This window comes from Numida meleagris, chromosome Z (genome assembly GCF_002078875.1).
Source record: "Numida meleagris isolate 19003 breed g44 Domestic line chromosome Z, NumMel1.0, whole genome shotgun sequence".
Lineage (NCBI taxonomy): Eukaryota > Metazoa > Chordata > Aves > Galliformes > Numididae > Numida > Numida meleagris.
The window spans coordinates 33358037-33378199 of NC_034438.1; the positions used below are offsets into that span (position 1 = coordinate 33358037).

At 34.9% G+C, this 20163-nt stretch overlaps 1 protein-coding gene across 5 annotated transcripts in view; it reads left to right on the forward strand.

Moving 5' to 3' along the window:
- CNTLN (centlein) overlaps nucleotides 1-20163 on the forward strand; it is a 215480-nt gene that overhangs the window by 164794 nt on the left and 30523 nt on the right. For all 5 annotated transcript variants that reach the window (XM_021379766.1, XM_021379767.1, XM_021379769.1 and 2 more), the window contains 5 exons: nucleotides 9232-9396; nucleotides 12366-12463; nucleotides 14190-14316; nucleotides 15914-16051; nucleotides 16386-16571. In XM_021379766.1, the coding sequence (XP_021235441.1) occupies nucleotides 9232-9396; nucleotides 12366-12463; nucleotides 14190-14316; nucleotides 15914-16051; nucleotides 16386-16571 (714 nt within the window). The remainder of the gene's footprint in view (nucleotides 1-9231; nucleotides 9397-12365; nucleotides 12464-14189; nucleotides 14317-15913; nucleotides 16052-16385; nucleotides 16572-20163) is intronic.

Sequence of the window (20163 nt, forward strand, 5' to 3'; positions counted from 1 at the left end):
ATCTTTTCCCTCCGGCTGGAAAATGGTAACAGAGGAGCAAAGTGCCGTGGGGACTGTAGTAGTCCTTCTCTTCTGAGAACCAGGTACATTCACTACATGATGTTATGATGTGGAATACCAATAACCGAAAATCATAAAACCATGACACTAAGACTGACAAAATATTTTTTAAGCACTGAAGAGTTTGAACAGTGGCAGGGGGGTTGGAACCAGATGATCTTTAAGATCCATTTTGGCACAAGCCATTCTATGATTCTATCAATTCTAGGTCCTCAAGTTCTTTTGAGCTCCTCCAGATTTAAGAACGTTAATCTTCTTCACCAGTTCAGCATTGTTAGGTCTTGTGCAAAGCACCAGTTTCATGTGTTTGACTTCTAGCTATCCCACACTGAGTTTTCATCATTTAGTTTAATGCTTTGTGGAAAATGCTCATGGTCAGCTCCTCCTCCATTTCACTTGAAAGGCATATCCATAGCTGAGACTGCAAACCAGGAGAGCACAGGCTCTCTTTTAACTATACCATGGAAGATGTATGAACCTTCAGGATGCATTTGATATTTTTTCATCTTTCTGGGCATAAAGGACTAGGAGCAAGGAACTAAGACATCTTCAACAGCAATAGAAAAGGAAACTGTTACAACGAAGATGACTTTTGAAACAGAAAAAAAAAAAGATATCTGAATTATATGCCTGATTGCTTTTCTTCAGTATTGTTTCCTTGTGATTGTTTTGGACCCTAACTGTTGCAGACAATGAATACTGGCTCACATTAAGAATTCTTTGGGATCTCTATAGAAGTTAGATACTAATACCCCACTTTTAGCCTGAAGGAAAGAGTTTTTGTGCTTTTGAAGCCACGTTTGTGTGTTTGAACTGCCTGGACCTCCTACACCTACTGTTAGACAAGACAGAAGAATGTTAGTCCTTCTTGCTAACGCTCTACGCCATCTAACTTGTTCTGCCTAAGTGTCATTGGCAATGGCAGCTGACAGTAATGACATTGGCAATAATGAGGCAATCATGGAGTGTTGAAATAGCTTATATTGTGCTCAGGTTCGTTTTGTATTGCTCCGGGTATCTTTGCTACCTAATGTGACAAGAACTTCTTCAGTTTCTCAGTAATGGGGACTGTATAGTCATACAGTCATACAGTATCATGAGCCATAACATGTCTCATGAGATTCACAGGCACTGGAAAAGACTCTGCTGTTTGATGGCTGGACTGCTCTGCCTGTGCGTAGTTTTCTATTCATTCAGAGATTCAAAAGTGGTCCTGTGATGCATTGTGTGCATCACAATGTGATGTGAAGCGACTTCTATGCTCTTATTTCAGTGAAGCAAGCATGGCAAAATGAGGGAAATACTAAGAAATGACAGCTGTAGATCTGCTTCAAGCTGGGCTCTTGAGTCAAAGGAGTTGGACACAGTTACAATATTGCCTTTAGATTGTTCATTTACGTGAAAAAAAATAATTGCCCAAATGAGTCATAACATTTGTCATAATCACGATAAAGTATATTTCATTTTACCTAATATCCTGAAAACATGGCTTCTTCTTATGATGGTCTCTTCAGCTATGTAATATGTGATGTAAGGAATACTTTACCCTAAACTGTTCATTTATGCCTGTAGTTTTAGCAGGCATTCCAATGATAACATAAATTACAAATTAAAGATAAGACTGTTGGGGTTCATTTAGAAGAGTCCAGGGATAAATTAGCTCTTTAATTTAAATGCAGTACATTTTAGAAGTAATTTTTAAGGCAATTCATGATTTTGAATAATACCCCTTGTCCTCGCATCTCCCACGCAACGTCTTATCATCAGCTTCCTCATACCCCTTAGAAATGCCTAGCAATATGCCTTTCTTTTCTTGGGTAGAAAATCAACGTGTTATACATTAATGTTTTTACAGTATTACCTTTATATAACTAGAAAAGTTTCAGGTTTTTTATCCTTCTTTTTTTGAATCTCTTCATTGTATATCTGTTTTTTTTTTAATCTGTGAGAACGTTGAATTTTTCCAGTAAATAAATTTGTTAATTGAGTCTACACATAAAATTTTTTGCTTTTACATAATTGACTGTCTGAAAAAAAAATCAAAAAAGCTTCTGAGGACATTTTACTAACCTTTTATTGATTGTTGAAGCAGTTATAAATGGCATGATTAAATAATTGCATAAAATTAAATCCACAGCTATCTTTATGATCTTTTTTTCTTGAATACTGCAACCCACCTTTGAGAACAGCTTGTTTATACATGTATTTTTAGTAATTTTTATCTCAAAATATCCATATCACATCCTCAGCCTTCCAGAAATGTTCTCTGTAAGTTGACAGAAAACAGTCTTTAACGGCTGTAAACTTAAACACTTAAAGATAAGGCCAGAGTATGGGAGATGGAGCAGTTTTCCCTACAAGCACAGGGCTCCTGCCCGCTTACATTTGAGATGCAGAAGTATTTCATTAGAAAATGGTTCACTTTCTAAAACGGGTGGAAATGGGGAGAGGTTAAATTAATATTTCACCATTCTTTCAACTGTTTTGTTTCTTCCTTGATTATATTTTCTTTTAAAATAATTTTAGTGTTTAAAGATGTAAAGCTGTATGCTTTTGGAAATAACCACATAAATAAAAAGAAAGTTTAAAAACAGTCTTTAAAATAGCATTTTCATTTTGGTTTCTCTCTATTTTATGTGAGCTATACGGAAAACAGATGGAAGCATTATTAATTTTTTCCCCAAATGAGTTTTAGTGCAGCATATTTGTATGTGTTATCTGAAACATATGAATACTTAGTATTGCTGCTGTTAAATTCGTAATGAGTTGTAGGGATTGTGAAATTCCCTGACTGGCTCTCATGCAAGTAGTTCATTTGCAGTGCTTGTATTAAGATTAAGCAGGGGGAATATGGCAAGCACTATCTCTGACCCTAGATGAAAAATTCAAATTTCTAGCTTTATGAGTTTGCCCCAACTGTCATGTTTGGTGAAAATCAGATAAATACTCTGTAACCCTCCAAAATGTCTTGCAGTAAAACCTGGTCCTAACTATAAAAGTGGATAAAAGTGGATTCCATGTCTTATGTTGAAAATTTTCCAGTCAATACAAAGGTGTGGAAATTTTGCAGCAGAATTTATGCATCAAATTGAAGTCTTTGGTTGTATATACCAGTCCCTAATTGTTGGAATACCCAAGTCAACTTGTATTTGTTTAACTAGTAATGATGGGCACCTTGAAACACCTGTTTTTCTATTTCAGCCGCAGCTTCGCAACTTATTCTAACATTCAAGTGCTTTTAAATAGGACAAAATGTTGTGAAGTATTTCATGTTATATTTAGATTCGGAACGTAGTTGAATCAAAGATTTAATGTGGGATGTTGCGTCTATGTGGAAGTAGTTCAGATAAGTTAAACTGTAATTACAGAACACAGTGTAGAAAATGCTTCAATCTCAAATTTTTTTCTTTATTGGATTATAAGTATATATATTTAAGTTCTGTAATTCTTTATGTGTAACAGTTAAAGACTTCAGGAAAGGTCCTACACAATTGTAATGTATTCTGCCAGTGTGCGTCTTCACATTGCAAGATGAATTCCTATAAAATTAAAGTAAATAATTGGGATCATAAAATTGATCATAATGAAAAAACATCTGAAAGTAGCATTACATACATAGCTATGAGTTCTTATATTGCCTTGAAGTTTGCAAGGAGAGAAGGAGTAGTGCATTTGCTTTAACGTGAAAGCAAGATAGAGTTCTTAATAAATACAACAATTAGGCATGGAATACAGCAGTATTTACTCATAGAAAGATGTAAAATGAAACAGCTAGAGAATGCAGGCTAAAACTGAGTTGCTTCAGGTCAAAACCTTTATGTTTTAATTGCTGTTATCATTATACATATGGTATTTTTCAGAAGCATTTTCCTTGTATTAAAAAATTGTTACTTACATTTTTCCTAAGTTTTACTTATTTTCCATAATATGAGAAATCATTAGTTCTCTAATATGCAGATCTCTGCTCAGGGTTCTCTGTTGTTTATTACAGCAAATGAATGTATTACTCTGATCTGTCTATACAAATATGTTTGTGTGTCTCTCTGGAATATTGTTTTGGTCTTGATCTGTCATTTACAAAAAGAAAACAATAAAATAAAATGGACCTATCTGCACTAGTTTCAATGATTATTTTTTTCATTTCATAAAATGCCTTAGCCAGACCAAATGTAGTAATCCTAAGCTTTTTAAAGTTGTAGAATGAATTTTTTTAATTTTTATGAGCACCATTTGGATACAAAATACCTGCATTAAAATTACAAGTAAATCATTTGTTTTGTACAGTCAATAGCCCTTTATAAACAATGATTACTGTCTGTGTTTTATCAATACTAGTGCATGATTACAAAGGCATTCACTCTTTGATAAGAGTTTTCATTTATTGGTGGAAGCACCTCTATTCTCAAGAATAGCTGGGTTTATATTTGGTATGTGTGAAATGGCCACTTCATTTTCATCAATCTGTTGATTGTCTGATTGTGTTACAATGACATTATCAAGAGGACAACTGTATTTTTTTCTTTACTAAAATGCCTGAGAAGAGAAATACACCTCTTATCTGCATGCTGATATCTGTATTTCTCTGCTGGGAACTAATTTAAACACTTCATGAGAGATTGACATTTTCAGTGCCTTAAACATTCTTAAAAGCTGCTTTGTTCATTGCAAGCCATATTTAGTATGACCTCATAATAATGTAGCACACCTCAAGTGTCATGTCTGTCTTTACTATGCACACTGGAGCTATGTTCATCTATACTAGACAATTGCACTTCAAGGAAGTGTTTTTTTTTCTTGATAGGCAATTAGCAGTAATTAGGAAGATTCACCTCAATAAGATGTCAACATGAGATTGTTTAAAGAAGTTGAATGTCAGTGGCTTTAAAAGAGTTTTTTTTTTGCTGACACAAAGATATGACATGTGAAACATGAAATGTTAATTTAACTTTTCTGCTTATTATTCATGCAAAATATTATTTTGTCATTCAGATACTACACTGACAGAGTGCAAAGGGTGTTAAAATAGTGCTGCTAGAATAAAAAGAGGATTAATCTACCATTGGCCAATTAGCCAAAGGGTACTTAATGGTCTCTAAAGGCTACTGAAGTCTAACAACTATCTAAAGCACTGGCAAAAAGTCCTCTATATTACCTTCATTTACTTGACATTTTGTGAAACAGAGTCAGATGCTGATAACTACATTTGGCTGAAATAAAATTAATAACTGAGTGATGCAGTATATTTTACTAAAATCTCAGAAAAAAAAGTGGCAAATAACATTTACATTTTAAAACTTTTTCTTGCTTTTTTGGGTGTTTGTTTCAATTTAGGAATAGAGTATTAAATCACCAAAGACTTCTGTTTCATGTTTTCTATGCATGTCTGGAATGCTAAGTAATCAGCATGCCTATGAAGAAAACTTCCACTAACAGTTTGGAGTTATTGGCCTTTTCTATATATCATGACGTTAAGTGTGCAGCACCGTTGGCTTTCTAGTCTAGAATTTGTATATATATTTTCATACTTTCAGATAGCCACATACCATTTATATTTATTTTAGCTTTGTTTTCTGTGTCTCATCAGGCAGAATTAGGTTTTGATTCAAGAGAACGAAACGAGGTCAGGATTAGTGGGACCGACTATAAATTTTGCCTTAGATATTGTTAAGTACCTCAATACCTGCAAATATGTTTTGAAAAAGTCTTTCATGGTTTACATTTGCAACAAGTACTGCTTATCTTACATATTTTTCATGATTGATCTAAAGCTGCGAGAGAAGAGCATTCTTGTTTTAAAAGCAGTGTTGGATTTTAAAATGGAACTTGTTATAGGAGCTCTGCAGCATAGCAATTGTATTTTATTGCCTAATGTTGCAAGATTTTTTAGAGAAAGGAAAAAGGAATTTGATGTATTCAAGTCTGTTAGAGAAATCTCCTTACACAGTGTTCTGTTTTTGTGAGCCATGGTTCTAGGACACTTTGTACTAACTGTGATCTTAACACATCTAATGATATTTATACTGGTTATAGCTGTATTACAAAATGAATAGTATAAGCTTGATGAGGATTTCAGGAATGCCTGATTTACATCTGTTCTGCATTTCTATATATCTTGCACAGAAATACATTCTATATAATCTTCTAATACTATATTAATCTGTGATTTCATTTGCAGCAGTGGCAGTGCAGTGGCAGTCACCACTAGCAGAAATGTCGTCATATATGCTAGTTGCAGCAGGAGAGTGAGTCTACAGTAGACTGTAGTTGAAGCTCCTCACTGAGTAGTTGTGATATGGGGGTGCAATAGACTTTTCCAGGGGCTTCCTACATGAATCCATTGAGTTCTCCCTGTAGCTGTGTTTCTGTTAGTGTACGGAAAAAAGTGTTGCTGAATCACTGGAAGTTTTACATTGCCTGCACGGACACAAAGATTTCATCACTTACCCTTTGTGTATAGCAGAACAGAGTTTCATGGGTATACCAGGAGCAAGGAGATTAAGATAGATGGGTGTTAATAAAATATTGAATCTATAAACATCTGTTAAGCCAAAACACTCTGGAGGAGGTGCAGCAGACAAAGGCCTCTACATCTTGGAGGAACAGCGGTAGCCTTCCTTTACAAACATCTGGTCTCGCTGGTGTTTAAGATTCTACCTTTCATCCTAGTGACCTCTTCCCTTGGAGCAAATCCTTTTTACTCTGTCACTCAGGATTTGTGTGTGTGGTAACACACACACAAAAATATCTCTGTGTCTAAAAAAGAATGAAAGCCTTGATGTGATTGCAGTTATGTGCCTGTCTTTGTCTGTTTTTGCAAATTAATGGGGTTTATCCTGTGTATACTGCTTAGACTTTACTCCACTAGGTTTGATTTCCCCATTTAATATTTGTATACATTTACATATGACATATATATTCTACCTCCTCACTTAAGTAACTTATTATATAGCCAACACAGCGGTGTCCTCTTTGGCACCTGTCCAGTTATGCCCCTTTCTTTTTTAGTTTGTTTGCTGTCATTTTTGCAGTGTGGCCACTGCAATCATAGCATTTTAGACCTGATGCATTTTGCTGGCAACAGTAGTCTTAAATGGCCTAAGAAACTTCTGCAAGTACCCCTCTATTTTGGGCAGATATAGGGGAATTTCTAATTTTAATCAGAGATATTGATCTAGGTATGGTAGTTTTGGGTTTGGTTTTTTTTCTTTTCTTTTTATGAATAATTTATTATAGAAACACTGAATCATGAAATTCTGCATGTAGAAATATTGCCAATACTAGACAAATTAACCTAATGCATATACTATTCTATTCCATATCTTTCTGTACTGTTACCTGTTTTGCTTATTAAAGAAGTCTTCATTTTGTCTCCTTTTGACTATACTGTATTAATTGTGAGAATAATATAGCAGATTATGGAACAACCAGTTATTGTATACATAAACTTCCTTTATCTCCTGGTCAGTAATGACAGCAGACACAGAAAAATTAACCCTTTTCCTAACAACCGTAGTTATCTCTGATACACATGTAGTCTGCCTATTGGCTTTAATAAACATACTTGGGTATGAAATACCATCAGAGTTTCAACTTTATAATGCATTTTCTTGTGTTGATGAGAACTTTTAAGCTAATGTAAAATATGCAAAGTTTCTGAAGTCATTCGTAATGAAAATAAGCATGTCTATAAGTAGTGTTTCTTTTATTTGGATATACGTGGGATTCTCATATGATTGGTGTGGAAGTGTGGATATATAAACATACATATATAAAATGTTGGGTTTTTTTCCTAATAACATCAAACAATATAAAATCTAATTTCAAGTTAAATAACAAAAGATTTGGAAAGAGTGCACTATCTTTAACCTTCTCTCACCCCCGTTTTATTGTGTACGGGCATATAATCATGCACATACTTAGTTGTTTCAAACTGTAATGTCTTCTCCAGTTTTATATCAGAGAATTTTTTTTCTGTTTTGAGATACTTCCAATACTATTTTGTATAATTGTTCCTTACGTTAAACTCTGATATTATGATCTTCGTTAGAACAAAAAGGTACAGCTTAAGGAACAGAGAGTTGTTAGGCCATCAGTAGCTCTCAGCTGGCTACAGATTTGTGAAAGTTAAGCACTAGCATGAAGATTATTTATTTTCCCCCTTTTGTAGGATAATATTAATTATCATTTAAAATAAAATATTTGTTTATTTAAAAGATTGCCTCTATAAGGAGTGCTATGAAATATATTGTTACAAAGATTAAATGTCTTGTCAGTTGTCAATCAAGTGCAACAAGACTGAGAGTTAGTTTGCATGTTATTTATTTGAACTAAATCCCTAACAAGCCTCGTCTGCTAATTGGACTTAGCATTTATGTTGCTAAATGAGAAGCATTTTGGCTGCAGTATAGGGTGGTAAGACCTACCCAGTGGAATAAACAACTAACATCTGTTATCCTGTCCTGCTCCAGCTTGGCTTTTACCACTTAAGTACCTCAGCCCTAGAGTCAAGGTTATGGAATATGTGGTTCTCTGGCTATGGTGCATATATGTGAAAGGGAAGAAATAACACAACAAGAGTAAAGACCAGCCAACCAGAAGATATTTAGTGCAGCTGGTCCACTTTGCTTTAACCTCTACAAGCCCTACAAATATCAAAACAAAAGCCAAGAGAAGAGCGTATGTTTTATTGCAGTTATCAACACAGCAATTCAAGTGAGCGTACAGTGGTCACCATTAAAAGAGATTTGACATTTAACTACCTTTATTTAATACACCTTGATGTGTGAGAAATCTTGATATTTCTTCATCAGTATAGAAATAATTCCAGAATCCTGGAGAGACTCTCAGTAAACAGGTTTCAACAGTAACTACAATTACTGGGTTTTTTTAATGAAAATTTTTGCCTGTGATGGTAAAAATTGCAACAGTCAAACTTGAATCAGCTTGCCTTTAAAAAAGATTGGTTGTTTCTGGTGTTACTTTATTTCTTTCTCCTGCCAGATTTCATTTTTGCATGGACTAGACTACTTCAACCAACAGCAACGCATGATTATTATAGATAATATTTACTGTTTCATTCCTCTTGAATTTTAAACCACAGAACATCTGATGTGATCCAGCAGAAGTATTTTTAGGATGCAGTTGTGATTTTTCCTTCTGTTTGTAAAACAGGTGTTGACCTCCAACCTGGCCAAATGGCAACAGGAGAAGGAAGATTTACAAGGAAAATTGAAGTCAAGAGAACATCTGTCTCAAACTGCTGTCAAGAGTGAAGTCACTCCAGCTCCTTCAAAGAACATTGATTTAGAGATGAAACAGCTGCAATGCAAACTAAAGGTGACAGAACAGATTATTCAGTGCTGAGGATAATTCACATGAACAGTATTTCGTAACTGGGTCAAACAGATAAATATATGTGTATATATATATATATGCACACACTCATATATGCATATCATTTATATGTGATATGCCCAGGATTAGCAACTTGGGTTTCAAATAATCTTTGATGTTAAATAGAAATGTAGTCATAACCTGAAGAATTGGTATGTATAATTAATACAATTTTTGCAGATCAGACAGGCCAAATAGGGGGATTGTTGAGTTTTTGTACAATTAAATGTATCTTGTTGAAAAGTGCAGTGGAGTGACTTTAATGAGAATTGTGGTGATTGCTTTGCTTTCTTTAAGGAGGAGCTGGGTGACAGCTATCTGTGAAAGTGGAGGAATGAATTTTGGCTCAATGTGCAGCTCATGTAACAGTGTTACGTTACTTATTGGTCACTACTATTCTTATCTTTAGAGGGAGATCATTCTTTTTATATTTGTGTTTTTGTAGATTAGCTAGTTGGAAAATACAAACTTGTTGATGATTTAATTTTTCAGCCTCCAGTGACTGTTCATGTGAATAATGTAGATTCTAGGCTGTATTGATGCATCTATCTGAGAGCTTTTTCATCATGCTGTATGCCTGGAACATAGTATTTCCTCCTCTATTCTAACTGAAGGAAGTCAATGTACAACAGAGTGTCTTAAAATTGGCTTTTTTTCTTCATTTTGTTTTTTATATTTGAGTTAACATAAAAGTTCAAAATGGTACAGGTTCTTGCTGCTAATAAAAAGCACGCACTAGCAAGATGGCTGCCAAAGGACCAGCTGGAGGAAAAGGCCATATTATGTGAGCTCTGACTCTGAGCACTGGATTTAGCTGTGCTAGCTTGCGTGAGTAATAGTGTTCTGACATCTTAGCTTGTTTCTGCAGCAGTGAAAACACTCTTATATGAATCTGATGTCAAAAACACCAGCATGACTTTTAATTCTATCTTAAAGAGATCTTACATTGTAAAAAATAAATAACCAAATATAACCACATTTAAAATAAACATAATCTTTGATCCCAATTGTGGGATAATAAATGTCCAAGAGTTGGACTCAATGACCCCTGTGGGTCCTTCTAACTCAGGATGCTATGACTCTACGATTTTGTATCTATCTTCAGTGGTGGTTGAGTGGTTGAGAACTGGATGAGTGTTTTGACTCTGAGGGCATCAAAAGCTACTTATATCAGACTACTTAAATTGCTGGCCTTACTTTGACCTGATCATTTTCAAAAAAATTTGTTTTGAAAGTCATTTTTAACTGAAGAAATTCAAAGAAGTTGTCAGCTGTTGTTCCAGGTTACCTTGCTTAAACGAGGCACAGTGTTACTCCTCTGAATGTCTGAAGGTACAAGCTGCAAAAGCTTTCACTGCAGTTCAAAATCTGAAAGTACCTGATTTTGTTAATTCTTTTCTCAGAGCTAGCTATGAGGTGTTTATCTTGTACGTAATTATTCCTTGATACTCTACCAATAAGAAGTGTTTTAGGTGTAGGTGATGAGTTTGGAAGCAAAATGCTGTAAGCAAATGTCTTTGCTTCTGAGCCAGTGCAGGGCCCCATTGGAACACTCAAGTGCATATCTGGTGTGTGAACTATGTAACTGGATGCTGTGCTTCGTGCTAGAGAAGTTCAACCCCAACAAACAGGTCTCAAGGATATTCCATTATCATATATCGTTTTAACAATTTTCTGGTAATACCGCACATTATAATAATAGCAAACAGACTAGAGAAGTTATTAATGACAGTATTTTACTTCTAACTGTGCACACAAGACAATATATTCCACTGGCAGAGCACAGAGTTAGGTACAGTGCTCCCATTAATGTTAATAGGTGTTACAATCTGCACTGAGCAGAGAAATTCTCCTCAAGAATCTTTGTTTATAACATGTCTGATCTGCTTACTTACTGTTTATACACAATGAGCAAAGCGCTTTAGCACATTGGCTGAACCCGCAAAAAGGCATGCATATATTTTGTGCAAACACTTCACGGATATGTATCTCTTGGCAACATCTCTTGGAGTTCTGAAATCTCAACATGCAGTATGTTTGAACTGCTATTTTCAGCAATGGCATTCAAAGCATATGCTCAGATTGTTAAGATGGCTGCTCCCGTTAATTTTTTTTTCTTTTATTTCTGCAAAGTGATTTAATAATCCTGTATTCAAATCTTGGAATCTTAGTAGATCATCTGTGTGTTTCCATGGAGGAGTTGAGGAGATTTTTGTTGTGTTGTTGTTGTTGTTTTGTTTTGTTTTTAGTTTTTTGCTTCCTACTAGATAGAATGCAGCCAGGCAAAAACTGCAGAATTCTCCTTAAGCATTGCATATGCCTAAACATTGAGACTGTATGTTTTCATTATAGAAACATAGGATTTTTATTAATATGGGTAACTAGAAATGTTTTGTCTTCTGCTTTGAGTTTTAAGGCACACAAAGGTGACAGCTGCTGTTGTAGGATTTTTTGGTACTCCCAAAGTCACAGGATTAAAGGGATTGTTGGAAACTGTTCTTGGTAGGCTCTTGTGCTCTAGAACCATGTAAGAATATGGTTCATATAAAGATCAGATTTTATTTCTTTTCTTTCTTGTTACCTTTATAACTCTTTTTGCTATGCAAGAGAAAATTTGGTCCTGTTAGTGTACTCAGCTTGCAGGTGTTTTGATGATTATCTGTTAATCATACATTTTTGTACCATCAGAAGACTACTGGCTTTAAGAATATTTTCCAATGAAAGTATTTTTGTTTAAGAGTTGCTTAGAGGTAAAAATGCTCCTTTTGTACAGTGTAACCAATTCCAATTAGTGTTTAATACAGCCTTACAGTATATGGAAGTTTACGCAGCCCATTATTTCAAACAGATTTGCTATTGACTGAGATAATATTCAATCTGATATATTTCTCTTCTAATATTCTCCAACACAGAATTCAAATATTGAAATCACTAAGCAATCAACGACCATTAAGTCACTGAAAAACGAAATCCAGGAAAAAGAAGAGCGAGTTCGGGAACTCCAAGCTAAGTATGTTACTTTTTTATCCATTGTGTTTGGTGCCACCCAGCGGCAGCTGTGCAGTCGATACGGCAATAACTGAGCGCTGCATTCCTCTTACGATCTCACGGACTGTTATGGATTTGTGTATGTGCATCTGTGTTTTCGTGGTTTGTTTTGTTTTTAAGAAATTTGAGAAGTACATGATAAAATTGCATGTTGTTTAAACTGTTACGTGATTAGCTACCTTCCCGTCTCTGTGCTGCAATAAGAATGCCTTAAGTCAGAACTCAGACCCTCGAGTGGACTTTTTTTTATCCTTGATGTAAGTCTAAATGAATTCTTCAGCACTGTTAAGTACCATCTTTCAGATACTGTAATTCTCTGCCTAGGGGCTAGGAGACATGTCAAGGTTCAGATGCTTAAAGAAGATTAACTATCCAGTCCTACATTCATGAAAGTTCAAAAGGACAGTTGTATTTCTTTCTATTTGAATTGATTAAGGTTTACCACTTGTTTTGAAATTCACATATATTGGTTTGAAGTATGCATCTGAGATTTTTATTCTGCCCACTAACTTGGACTGATGTAACACAGTTCTTCAATTATATTGCTTTATAAACATAACCTATTAGTGTATCTGTGAATTTCTTGCCTGTCCCAAAGTTTAACTCCTCTAACCATTGTAATTTTTTCATTTGTAGAAAGAATGCAGTTTACTTATCTGATTTTTTTCATTTCAAATATAGAGGAGAGGACTCTTAAAATGGTTGAATTGTGTGTGGTATATTTTTGGTTTCCGAGTAAAACTGATGTCTTCCACGACAGTGTTTAAGCTTAACTTTAAAACAGAGTTACCAGTGATCATGCTTCCTTCATAAAATAGATACTGCTTTTTCATAAACTATAATTTTTAATCACCAAAATAACAATTGCAGAAATGTGAAATAGATGGAAGAAATTTTAAGATTTTATAGTTTCCTGACTTTTAATATGATACTGACATGGTATCAACAGTATTTTATTCCTGAATATATTATCATTTTGCTTTCATAAGAAGAAATCCAGATGTCTGGATTTCCAAAACTTGAGTGTTGCTTATGTTTGTACTGAATGCGTATGACAACTGTGGATGCATTGCATAAGACATAATTTTCTCATTAAACAGAGATCATCTTGCAGTACATGAAAGTTTATTTAGTTGAGAAATTTCTGAAAAGTGCTGATGTTATTTCAGTTCTTTTCAGATTTTAACAATTGTCTTTGCTTGTATTAAAGTACAGCAGTCGAGCTTGTTTTCTCGTATTTCTGTTTATTACAGAGTTGGATGAAAGGAAAATCCCCCCCTGCACTTTCTTTTAAAAAAGAATTTTATACAAAATAAAAGAATTTTGTAGAAAATAATTTTTGAAAGATATCTACTTCAAATATCAAAGAATTTTAATTTAACTTTGATTTTTTTAATAACAGCTTAAAAAGTATTATTATGAGTTCAAATCATGCAAGTTATAGCATAGACCACATCAAAAAGCAAATCACAAAATAAATCACATCTTTAAAAATCGGTCTGTTAATTTATCCTTATGGTTAAAAACAAGGTAAGTTGCAAGATTTGAATCAACTTTTATTCAAAAAAACCTGAAAACTATGGAATGGTAGTTTGTCTACTGCATTTAGGTTTTTTAGTTCTTTAAAACAGTTGCATATCAATAATATTTTCTAACAGTGACATGCAGCGTGACTTCTTACCTTTTAGGATTTCTCGGTTGGAGAGGGACCGTAATATGAAAGGACATTTGGTAGAACACTTAAGGTCTCGTCTAAAAGCAAACCACGAAAATGAGAAAGCCCATAGCGAAACATTAGAAGGTCTTGAGAGAAAGGTATTTCTTTCTTGCTACCTATAGTTTTAAGAAAACCAAGAGGTAATGTATTTGCAGAAGTTATTTTAATCTGCTTTACATACGAAACCAATATATTGCTTTAAGCAAACAACATACAGTTAATTTAAACATATAACTTCTTCCAATTTGTATGAAATCACTATAGGGTGATAGTTTGGATGGATTCAGTATAATTTAATGTCTGATCATAAGAGGTAATTAAAATCTGAAGTGTTCAGAACACTGAATTGCAAAGACGTGCTGTAAGTAGTGCGATTTTGTTTTGTACTGTCTAAGTTCTTTAAAAACAGTAGACCTGAAGCAAGGATGATTTTACCTGACGTATGCTAATAAGGTCCTTGCACATCTCCTGGATGCAGTATTTAAGTGGTTTAGCATGTTAATTTGTATTGTACTGGAGTATTATGAACAATTGGCACTTACTAGCTTTTAACACTTAAAGTAATTCTATTTGTATAGGTAAAGCTTAATTTCTATACCAGATTATTTCTGCAGCAAAATTCTAGGACAATTTTGCTGGAGGTAGGAGAACTTGTATATTATGTCTTGGCATCTTTCCATATTATCCAAGCAATATATTGCTCTTTTGCCTTTAATTCCCCAAAAAGATCATGACATTTGGTTTTCTGTGAGGTTATGTGGCATATGACCTCAAAATAGAAATAAACAATTTACTAGTTTGCCTTTTTTTTATCCCAGAATGCAGGTGCTTGCTGCATACTATAGGCACTACCTCTGCTTGAAGTCATTAAGCGTTTTCAGCTCTAGAGAGAGCTACTCTCTTACCCTCCATGCCAAAGATGAGGTGCTATTAAGAAACACTCAGCCAGAGAGTGAAAGCATAAGTAAGCAAGGGAGTTAAAGTGTGAAATGAGAGAAATACCTGGTTTTGTTTTTTTGAAAAATGATTTAGAATGGAAGGATGTGCTTTAATCCTGTTTTTGAGCATTATAAATGCTGCAATTTTCATATTCCAGAGAATCAAATTCCATACATTACTTTGGTTATTCCGTATGGAAAATCAGCTTCATAAATTTTACATTAACTTCAGCAGAAGATCAAAGAAATTCCCTGTTACTCAATACTGCATGGACAACTTTGTGATTAATACTGTCAGTAGAACATGAATGATATTCTAGGAGAGTTGGTCTCTTTCATTTTACCCAGAATCAGTGTTTGCATTGTATGGCAAAATTATAATTATCTAAGATGCTGTGGAGACTATTAGCTCATAGACTGTTACTATTTCCTCAGCTGGATTTTGATTGATGTAGTTTACCTCTGATTGATTGAAGAAATGAGTGAAAGCTGTGGTTTATTCACTTTTACATTCACTGTGACATTGCAACCCTGCAAATGAAGAATTTTCTTTACATTTAATACAAGGCTTTATGTAACAGAAATGTGTGTGGAAACTGATCTCTGCTAGCTAGTCAGCAATAGACTTTGTAATTTCAGAAGACGCTTCAAAAAAATAATTTATGTAATGCAGGGAGATGTATCGCAATATGGATAGGCTTGGTTTTTATTTTTAAATTTTCTGTCTTAATCAAACTGGCCTTCACTTTTGTTTCAGGTGAAGTCCCTGACTGAAGACTACTCAAACAAAAAAACTTCAATTGACTCACTGAAACAAAGACTTAATGTTGCTACAAAAGAGAAGTCTCATTATGAACAGATGTATCACAAGGCTAAAGATGAGCTGGAGAAAAAGGTATATTAGCTCTGTGTTGAGTTTACTGTGGAACTTTTTCAGATTTCACTTTCAAATGAAAAGTTGCAAGGTCATCATCTTAGACTTTTTAAATACATAAAGGAAAAAAAAACAATCATAGTAATGTGTTTCACTGTTTTCATTCACTCACTGAAATTTAGGTGCTGAAACATGGACTCTGCAACTGCAGATGAATTTACTTTTTCCCATGAAAGTATCTTGTATGTGTTCTGTGCTATTTATCATTTTTTGGGAGATTTGTTTGATTGTGAACCACCATGCCTTCCTTTCAGCTTTTATCATGTCACTGCAGTGTCCCTGTGATGTATTCCAGGTTCTCAGGCTATCCAATCTAGAGAGCAAAGTGATTGAGACTGAATGTGCCATGGCTAAACTCGAGACTGCAGCATCTCAACAACTACATGGACTGGCTGAACAGAGTGGGCAGGCTTTGGAAACTGTTCATAAGAAGCTACTGTTTGCCAATGACAAAATAGAAGAGTTCATGACATTTGTTAAGGTTTGAATTTTGATTTTCTTTCAAGTGTTTGGATAAATAAAGGTAGTCTTGGGTGAAAGTAAAAAGGCTAAAGACCTAATCTTTGCTGCATTCTGTGATCAGCTCTGAACTGGTCTGAATGGGAAGGAAAGAGTCGATGGCTCTAGGTCTCTCCCCTAGACTTCTGAAGAATAACATCATCCATATTTGTGGCCCTTTTTGCTGCCAGTGTACTTTTTTTTCCCCCAAAAAAAGTGCATGGTTGTATAGTAAATTACTCTGCAGAAAAGATTTCACCAATACATTGGAGAATATAATTCATATCTGTTGATCAGTGTGAATTACCTCATTTCCCACAAGATGTGCTTTAGAAACCCCTTTATCATGGGGAAAGATGTACTTTCTTCTAATACTGGATTCTATTAGAGAAGAAAGAAACGAGTTTTCTTTCCATAGCTACATGGTTATTTTTGGCTAAGTTTGGAAAGCATAAATTAATCTGATGTATATTTGTTGTTTTAATAAAACACCCTACGTTATTCACAATAGGGCCACAGTTCTCTCATCACTGGGGCTAATGTGAATTTTGGAATGACTTCGTTGAGTAAAATGCAGTGGCAGTTATTGAAAAAGGAGATAAGCAATTGTTTGTAATACAGATACTTTACATAATCCTATAATGAAAAGTTTAACAAAAGTTAGCAAATGAGGAAGTAGAAGTAGCAGTAATGACACAAATCACGTATCAGCGATTATGATACTTCATTCTTTGATAAATGACTGTATCTCTTTTAATAACCATAAGAATTCATTAGCATTTATATGATCATACAATACACACACAAAATATCAATACGTAGTTTCTCTACACATAAGAATTCTTAGCTACTAAAGCTAAATATGTAGGCTTTCTCCTGGATAAAAGAATATATATGCATGCATATTTCAAGTAACGTTTTTGCTGGCTACTGTTACTCTGCAGACAGATTTTTTGGAAATAAAGATGCTGTGTATAAGTGAAATATTGATGAACATAGAGTTTCTTAGTAGACAGGTTTGTTTATTTAGGTGCAAAATATTTTTGGAAAAAAACGATCTCTGAAATCAAATTTTATTCACACTATTCCACTATAAAATGTATAGTTGAAAAACCTTGGTATTTCAGTGGACATTTGTAATACTTCAAGTAAGTCTAAAATACCTAAAATACCTCTTACTACCTCATGTACCCCCCATAGGAAAATCAAGATGACACAATAAGAAGTAGCAGTGCTTCTTGCTACACCAGCTCTTCCTTTGAAGTCTGGTTGGTCTCATTTCTACTCTCTCCTTTCAGGCTGCTGTCAGTTTTCCACTGTCTTGATGTCTGGTTCTCCCTCTAGTCTCAGTACCTCAAATAATTCTTTCTGTACAGAGATCAAATTTAATCAAGTTTAAACTGTTCCTCTCTGAACCTGTTTAACTTATTTGTATGACCTTTTTACCTTTATCTCCTATCCTCTTCATTTTTCAAGCATGACTTGGTTTTTCTGAGTCCACATGTAGTCTCATTAATCACTTGGATTCAGTTACTTTTGCTAGCTTTACTGTGTCTCTCATAATATCTTACAGTTCTTTTTACATACAACAAGTCATTTCAACATTGCTAATGAATAGGTTCAGCTAGTAAGACAATAGAGGAACTTCAGAGAGGAGAGTGTGGCTCTGTTTATAGCAGTTAGTTATGGAAAAATTCAAGTAGCAATCACTGTAGCATGTTTTGGATCTCCTGTTTTTAATTTTATTCTGAAGAGGGAAATGACTCTGATATGTGAAGCAGGAGTGGCTAATAAGCATTAGAAAGCAGAGGCAGGAGATATTGGCAGTACCTCAGGGCATCAAATTAAATACAACTGTGAGCCAGATTCTTAAAATTCACTCTGCAGGGATCATCTAGGGGCAATACTGAAGTGGACTGTAGGTATGTGTCCCATAAAAGGAGGAGAATCAAGAAGCATTTCTTTATGCCAAAAGGATCAAATTCTTTCAAGAACGATGAATATATATATTACATAAAATGCAGAGGAGAGCGCTGCATTCTGCCAGCCTCCACAAGAGAAGACTGAATGAACATAGGTCACTGCAAAAGTAATGTCTCATGTTTATTTCCATGGAAATTGTAACAGATACAATAGCATGATAACACCATTTGATACAGCAAATTCTCAGCTAAAAAGCACTATTTGTCAACATTTGTCACTATTTGTCAACCTGCTGTTGCTGTCACCACTGCTGAAATGCACCACCCACCACCTCACTGTGCTCACATACACTGTTTGGCCTACATAAACATTCAGCAAGCATCAGTGAATGTCAGTGTGTGCAGCTTTTTCCTTATGGAGGAATTCAGTTCCACACCATTGCTTCAGGCATACTTCTGTGTCAGATGCCATTCAGTAAGAGCGCCCCTCTGCTGCCATCTGTCACGCAGCATCAACATATAATGGAATATTGGTGGGAAAGTTCAACCTCTACTGCCATACCACCAACATCCACCTCTGACATTGTGGGCCAACGTAATAAAACAGGAGGCATTACTTTCAGAGCAGCCCTCGTACTAATATTAACAGTTAGGTGTGTAAGCGAGGTGAAGCTAAAGGCTTTGGTATTATGAAACACTGAACCTAATTCTAATAGCAGAGGAAGCCTCATAAACAGAATGATCTAGATGTGATGTTTAACTTGCAGTTAGAAGGCGATCAGCAACCTGATAAAATTAAGATGTAGAGATTTTTTAACGAGTCTTTTTTTTTAGTCTCATGTAGGCTATAACAAGCAATCCGACTTGTCTAGCAAAGGATGTGAAGAGAAAATAAAGGGTTTTCTTTACCAAAATGTAAAAGAAAAGCAAATAAGTAAACTTGATTGATGAAGAGAGGTTAGATGTTCTAACAGCCACAACAAACTTTGTGGGATGATAATACATAATTTTATTGCAAACATTTCCTGCATATTTGTCTTGTTATGCTAATTGTTCCATTCAGGAAGGGTTTTACTATGAGACAGAATGTGAAAAAGAGGTATTTGCAAGTTGGGAGGGAGAGCAGGTGAGAGTGCTGTGATTCTGAATTAAAGGACACTTGGTTTCGGAGTTATTGATAACTCAGAATGACAGAATCTTGAATGTACTTGGATCAAAGTGCATAGTCACAGAACCCGAGAGAGACATTTCTGGTAGGAGTTTGTTAAACACCACTGGTTCACATTAAGAGTATTTTTTGAGTTAATCAGATATTTGTAATATACGATAAAGTACTGCTGTCGGGAGCCCAGTTTGGGAACTTCAGCATGTAACCAAACTTGCTAGATTACAAAATCTAGTAATAGTTTCTAAAAATTGTGTAAGATGCAATTGCAAACAGAAGTTGCTGTATCAAGTATGTTCTAAGTCATCCTTTGACATATTGTCAATGGTTTATGGGCAGGTTCGGCCCGGTTCCGTGACTAATGGGGCAGGGGACCCATGGACCCACGCCCCAGGAGAGGGAAAAGGGAAAAAGGGTAGGGAGATGGGCCTAAGAACAACACAGCGGCAACAATCTGAGGAGAAACAAACTAATTTACTAAATAAGAT